The sequence below is a fragment of the Rhinopithecus bieti genome, unplaced genomic scaffold, assembly GCF_001698545.2.
Source record: "Rhinopithecus bieti isolate Rb0 unplaced genomic scaffold, ASM169854v2 scaffold_6439, whole genome shotgun sequence".
NCBI lineage: Eukaryota > Metazoa > Chordata > Mammalia > Primates > Cercopithecidae > Rhinopithecus > Rhinopithecus bieti.
Window position 1 is genome coordinate 2,804,935 of NW_016805421.1, and position 6,969 is coordinate 2,811,903.

General features: G+C 32.5%; 1 protein-coding gene across 1 annotated transcript; it reads left to right on the forward strand.

Moving 5' to 3' along the window:
• Positions 1–1,387: 1,387 nt before the first annotated feature.
• LOC108529818 (thymosin beta-15A) lies at positions 1,388–1,525 on the forward strand. The gene has a single exon (XM_083287443.1). The coding sequence runs from the start codon at positions 1,388–1,390 to the stop codon at positions 1,523–1,525; it is 138 nt and encodes a 45-aa protein (XP_083143569.1).
• The last annotated feature ends 5,444 nt before the right edge of the window (positions 1,526–6,969 follow it).

Below are 6,969 nucleotides of genomic sequence, written 5' to 3' on the forward strand. Positions count from 1 at the left end.
ATCCTTATATAATGAATGCTTGGATAAAATACAGCAATGCATTTTCTATAACTGTGATCTGTGAATTTATTTTTTAAGAACATATGTCAATAATTTGGCATAATTATAGAGAATGTTATTTTCTCATTCTCTTTATATCTCTCTTTTTGTCTAACTCTCATTATCTCTCTCTCTCTCCCCCCGCAACTCACCACTCTGTCTTCCAAATGCATACTACAGCCTGACTCATCATATTGTTTTGTGTCTCCTAAGTAGCATAACACCTTGCTCTTAAGGTAACTCCAATCCATTTCATGCTTAAACATATGTTTACATTCTATCCTCATCCCATGAGTAAATAGAAGTCATCCCTACATTTGGGAATTGATCTCCAGATTCTTCCCAAAGAGTAAACCTTTCTTCATTTGAGTTCAAAGTAGGCATCCATGTTCAAATATTTGTAATTCTGGCCTCTTGGATAATAAAAACCTCAGTCTTTGGTGACCTTCAGAAAGTCTCTTCAATTGTGTCTCTTACTATAGAACAGATTTTTAACTTTGTAGGTGACTAGTGATGACGATGTAATTTATAAAAGATCTGAAGTTTCAGAATGAAAGTTAATAGTTGTGTTACATTTGTTCAATTCTCTGCACTCATTACTTAATACTCCCACCAATGTCATTGCAGAACTGAATTATAGACTCCACAACTGCAAACTAGGTACTTATTATTAAATAATAAACATATTTAATCATATATTAAAGAGAAAAACACGATTTCCAAGCTCATTGTTATGTAATGTCTTAAGGCTTTAAGTAAAAGACCTAAGAAAACCCTAAGAAAACTGCACACAAAATAACAACTAGCCCAAGATTTTCTCAACTGTAATCTTCTCTGCTCCTGGGTTGAGATGCAAAAGGGATCCATCTGAAACCTAATTATGCCCATTTCTTTAAACTTGTAACTTATTTAAAAACAATTTTGGATGTAAATCTTCCTTCTGTAGAAAATATAAGCTTTTTTCTTTTAAATTTACAAATGTTACTTTTTGATTACTTTTATGATTACAATGAAAACCAGCCTTGTTCAACTGCTGATGTTGTCATATATAGCAGCCAGACACAAAACAATTACAGTCTCGTGTTGCTTAATGATGTGGACACATTCTGAGAAATGTGTTATTAGATGATTTCATCATTGTGTGAAAATCATAGAGTGCATTTATGCAAACCTAGATGGCATATTCTACTATGAACCCAGGTTATTGCTCCTGGGCCACCAACCTGCACTGAATACAGTAGGCAATTGGAACACAATGCTATTTGTCTATCTAACCATAGAAAAAACACAGTAAGAATATGGTGCTACTATCTAGTCCAGAGTGAGCCACAGGTTTTCCTTAGTCAAGATGAGTTATAAGCCAAACATGTCAAAAGTGGGGAAGTTTGACAGGGAAAAACTGAAGAAAATTAAAAACAAAGAAAAAAATACTCTTCTGTCAAAGGAAACTATCCAGCAGGAGAATCAATGTATTCAAACATTCTAAAATAGGGATCTCCTCCCACGGGCAAATTTCAACATCGTTTGAGAGTGTCGGTTTTGTAAACCAGTGCGTTTGTAGAAATGTTAGACATTTTCCATTGTCTTCTCATCTGTACACCTTGGCTAAGAGGTCAGAAGTGGCCAATGTTTCCTTAAGCTTACTTTTTTGTTTTGTTTTCTTTTTTGAGATGGAATCTCGCTCTGTCACCCAGACTAGAGTACAGTGGTGCGATCTCAGCTCACTACAGTCTCCGCCTCCCAGGTTCAAGTGATTCTCCTGCCTCAGCCTCCCAAGTAGGTGGGACTACAGGTGCCCACCACCACGCCCAGTTAATTTTTGTAGTTTTAGTAGAGACGGGGTTTTGCCATGTTGGCCAGGTTGGTCTCAAACTCCTGACCTGATGATCTCAAAGTGCTGGTATTACAGGTGTGAGCCACAGCTCCCAGCCCTTAAACTTACTTTTAAACTTCCCATTGATGCATAAATTCCAGATGGCAGATGCTGTCAATAATCTTACCATTGATGCCCTTTGTGTGTATAGTCCTTGTACCTCCTACAAGATAAGGCAATTTTAACCTTCTACAGTGGGCACCTCCATTACTACATAATCTTCATGAGGTTGCACATTTTTGCAGGTTCTCACAGTTTATTTTCACTTCTAATGTAGCAATAAAATAAGTACAATATTATATTAAAAAGGTATATGATATAGTAATCTTATGGCACCACCATCATCTATGCAGTCTGTCATTGGCCAAAACATTCTGCAGTGCATGGCTATATATTAAAACCAGTGTCATCCTTTTGAAAAGACCTCACCTTTAACTGTAATGGCTAATAGTTTTATGACAGAAACTTATTCATTAATTCATTGAATTGAATAGTAGACTTTTGAGTTGGTCTTCATTAATAGTCTATGATATTTTCATGGTTTAAAAGTGGAGGTGGCTATTTTGTAAGAGCTAATTTGAATTGTTTCCCCAGGACAAAGAGGTTGCATTCTTCCTTTGTGTTATAAAATTTGAGGCTATGATTACAGTATACCTTTGCATCACAATGAACCCAAACTCATTTTAAGGAAGATTTGACTAAGCATGCTAGAATTGATTGACTCATCTCCTAGCAGAAAGTGGACTTCTCATTACGAAACTACTGTGGCCTTCTATTCAGGTACCTACATGTTCATAAGATGATTTCAACCTTACCCCAGCTTTAATGATTATTGAAAACCAAGATTCTGCATTTATCTGGGAAAGTTATCTAAATATATTTTAAATACTTGTTATGAATATGTTATTTTATTCCCAGAAAATATTAATTGGAAGTTTAGTTTTAGTTTAAACATTACTGTTAAATTTATTAAAATAAAAAAGTTAAGAAATCCTGATTCTTCCTTAAGCTTAGAAATTTAGATTACCAATCATACCATCTACTTATAAATCTAACAGATTTCAGCAGCTATTTAAGTACCTTTGAATAATATTTGGTTGTATTAAGTCTTAGCTACACACCTTCAAACATATTAAATACATTTCTTACATTTATGAGTTTTACTTCCTTCTTAAAGTTCTTTTCTCTGACTTAATAAACACAAATTATCAAATTAAGTAACTCATAAACATAATGAATTAAGTGTATAAATATGATGAATCTAATAATATTAGTATCTCAACAATGTTTATTCACTTGGTAAACTTTCTGAACACCAGAATGCTGAATCAATTACTCAGTTACACATTTTCCATTAGAGGTAAGGGGCTGCCAAACTTATGACATATTCTCTTACACGTTTATAACTACTTAAAATATCAATAATATTGATATACTATAACATTTTAACACAAAAATATTAATAGTATAATTTTTTCCTCAAGTTTATAATATCCTTAATTATTATTTTAAATCTAATATTTACTATTTCAAAGAATGGATGTAATGAATACATTACTTGTAAAGCATAGTAATAAAAATGAATATCTGTAAACCCATCACCCAAGTCAAAAAGTAGAACATAGTGAGACCTACACTGACTCTACTGAGGGGTTCCACCCCCAGCCTATCTCTTTGCTTCAGGCCAGAAATAACCAAGCACCATCAGTACTCAAATATTTTTTAGGTTGTTTTGTCCTTGCCTATTTTCTTGTGCATAATATTTTAGCATATACATGTGTACACCTAAACAAGAAATCTTTTCAGGCATGTACTTTTTTTAATCATTTGTGCATATTTCTAAATTATCCCACTGTTATAAGATGCATTCGTATGAAAGAAGGTCTCCAGTAAACTATGGCTATTTAATTCTTATTTTTCTCACAATTGGAAAGAGTCTTCTTATTTCCCTGACTACTGAGTTGAAGTCGTTATTGTATTCCCCATAAAAGGGGGTTTCAAAACTTTAAAAGGAGGTAGTATCTTAGGGCATATTATGGAATCCCTTGCTCAGAAAAGTTTGTGGCTTTTACTCATATGAATTATGTGCTTAGATTTTGCTTTTTATCTTGTAAGTTACATAGACATATATATGCCTAACTCTTAAGGCATTTGAACTTTATAATGTCCTAAAATATAAAAAACATTAACTTTAAAGACTTTCAAAATTTACAAGGTCATGCTTTATTTCATGCTTGGGGGTGAATCAAATATTATAGATATTTGCAATGATATTTCAATTGACACTGGGAGCTCTCAAATTGCTAAGCTTACTTAGGATAATTCTCTCTATACCAAAAAACAAAACAAAAAAACCCTACCCTAACTTTAGAACACAAATCACTTTCACTTTCCACCAATCTTCATAAAACAAGATTCCAATATTTTATTTAATCCTCACAATAACAAAGTAATCTATTTACATGTATTTAGGTTATAGATGTTTACACTTAAAATGATTTCAACTAAACACTGTACCTTCAGGTTCACATTAGACATTTCCAACTTTATCCTATTTAACCTAGAGATTGAAAAGCTTAGGCAGTAATATTTTAGTAACCCAAACATCTATAAATAGAAATTTCCTTTTTTCTTTATAACTCAGGGATTCTCAGAGTTCAGCATGTTTATGAACCAAAAAATAGGATTGTACACACAAACATGGATATTTCACTTTACAGGAGAATCAAGAGATTTTCAAAAGTAAATTTAACTGTACCTGATTTCAGCTGTAAGTACCGACAGTAGAACCCAGCCCTTGCTAAAGATGCATTTTTACTCTTAATGTTTAATTCAGTCCTAATAAATATTTTTCAAATGCTCATCTGAGAGAGACAATATTAGTGAAGGCTGGCCTGCAGCCCCTCCTTTCACCAGAACAGAAAGGCTTGACTGAAAAAGCCCATGAATCATTTTTCAGGAAGTTCTAAAGGTGCTCCCAAATTATATATGAAATTGGATATCTGTAGGCATTTTCAAGAGAGACAGTTTGCTGCTTGAATCAGATTTTAAAGTCAAAGCTTCCAAACATTTTTCATGTAATTGTACAAATAAAAAATTATAATATTTGCATAGCACTCTGGGGAAAACTAGAGAGATTTAAGGGAATCTAAATTGGAATTGATTTTAAAATTCATTACACTTTCTTAAGTAATTATAAGCACAAAATGCAAAGTTCTAGAGAAGTTAATAATTATTAAATGTGAATATGTCCAAATAAAATATTTTAAAATGTTTAATGAGAATCATTAGCTTGCTTTCATGAATATAGTTTTTCAATATTAAGTTTAATGCTTTAAATGGCTAGATACAATTCTCGGTCAAGATTTTTTCAATAATGATGTATTCAAAATCTTGGGAGTCACCATCAATGAGAAAATTTATTTCTACAAATAGGTAACAAAAAATATAAATCCAACCAAGATGAAGTAACAGGAACCAGATTTCCCATCACTTGAAACAAACAAGAATTCCATACAAAATAGTTGACAGAATAATCTCCAAGACACTGGACATAAGACAACAAAGGACAGTGATACCTCAGAGACATTAAAAAAGAAAAAAATGGTGAGCCCTTCAGTGCCCCAACCTATAGCCTTAAACGAATTTCAGGGGGAGACATAGAAAAAGAAAGCAAAGCCTAACTCAGAGGACTCCCAGAATTGAAGAAATGGAGGTGAGAATCTAGGGAGATCAAGGCAGCTATAGAGCATTGATAGAATGCCAGAGAGAAGAGAACTGTATACAGAGAGAACATCAGATATCTATGAATGGTCCCCTACAAGTACTCAGCAAAGTACTGACCAATGTATATATGCAAAAACAAAACAAAAGAAATCAACAAACAAACAAACAAACACAAAACTACCCAAAGCCCGGGAGAAAATCATCTGAAAAAGTCAAAATAAGCTAATAATTCACAGGGCATTGAATAGAATAATGAGCAAGGTCTTGACTCACAGTACAGAACAATCAACCTCAGACTAAGGCCTGTTCTGGACCTACCTAAAGAATTTTAAAATTAATACTCAAAAGAATGAAACTATTTCCCAGAACAAAATACAAAAATATTTTTAAGAATATATAAATATTCAGCATCCAAAAAATAAAATTTACAATGTTTGGCATCCAGTCAACAATAACCCTCCCCTCATCCTCCAAAAAACCTACTAGAACTGATAAATTCAATAAAGTTGCAGGATGCAAAACCAACACACAAAAATCAGTTGCATTTCTTTTCATCAATAATGCCCTATCTAAAAGGAAATCAATAAAACAATCCCATTTACAATAACTATAAAAAATACTTAGACATACGTTTAACCAAGGAGCTAAAAAGCCTATATACTGATAACTATAAAACATTGATAAAAAGAAATTAAAGAAGACACAGATATATGGGAAGATATCTTGTGTTCTTAAATTAGAATAATATTGTTAAAATATCCATACCACCTAAAATAATAAACAAATTTAATGCATTTTTCATAAAAATAGAAAGAATCCTATAATTAATATGGAACCACAAAAAACCTCAAATAGCCAAAGCAATCTTGAGAAAAAAATAAAGTTAGGAGCATCACACTTCCTGATTTCAAATTATGTTACAATATTATAGTAATCAAAACAGTATGATACTGGCATAAAATAGACACATAGACCAAGCAAACAAAATAGAGAACCTAGAAATAAATCTAAGCAAATGTATAGCTGACTACTTTTTGATAAGGGCACCAAGAAAACAAAATGAAGAAATGATAGTCTTTTCAGTAAATGATGGTGTTAAAACTGGTTATTTCCATGCAAAAGAATGAAATTTGACCCTTATGATACACCATATACAAAATTCATTAAAATCCATTAAAGACGTAAATGTAAGACCTGAAACTCCTAGAAAAAAACATAAGCGAAATGCTTCTTGACATTGACCTTTGCAATGACGTTTTGGACGTGACACCAAAAGTTCAGAGAACAAAAGAAAAATAGGTAAGTAGGACTGTATCAAACTAAAAAGCTTC

Excerpts from the sequence above, each read along its gene's own strand:
- LOC108529818 (XM_083287443.1), top strand. The coding sequence starts at position 1,388 with ATGAGTTATAAGCCAAACATGTCAAAAGTGGGGAAGTTTGACAGGGAA.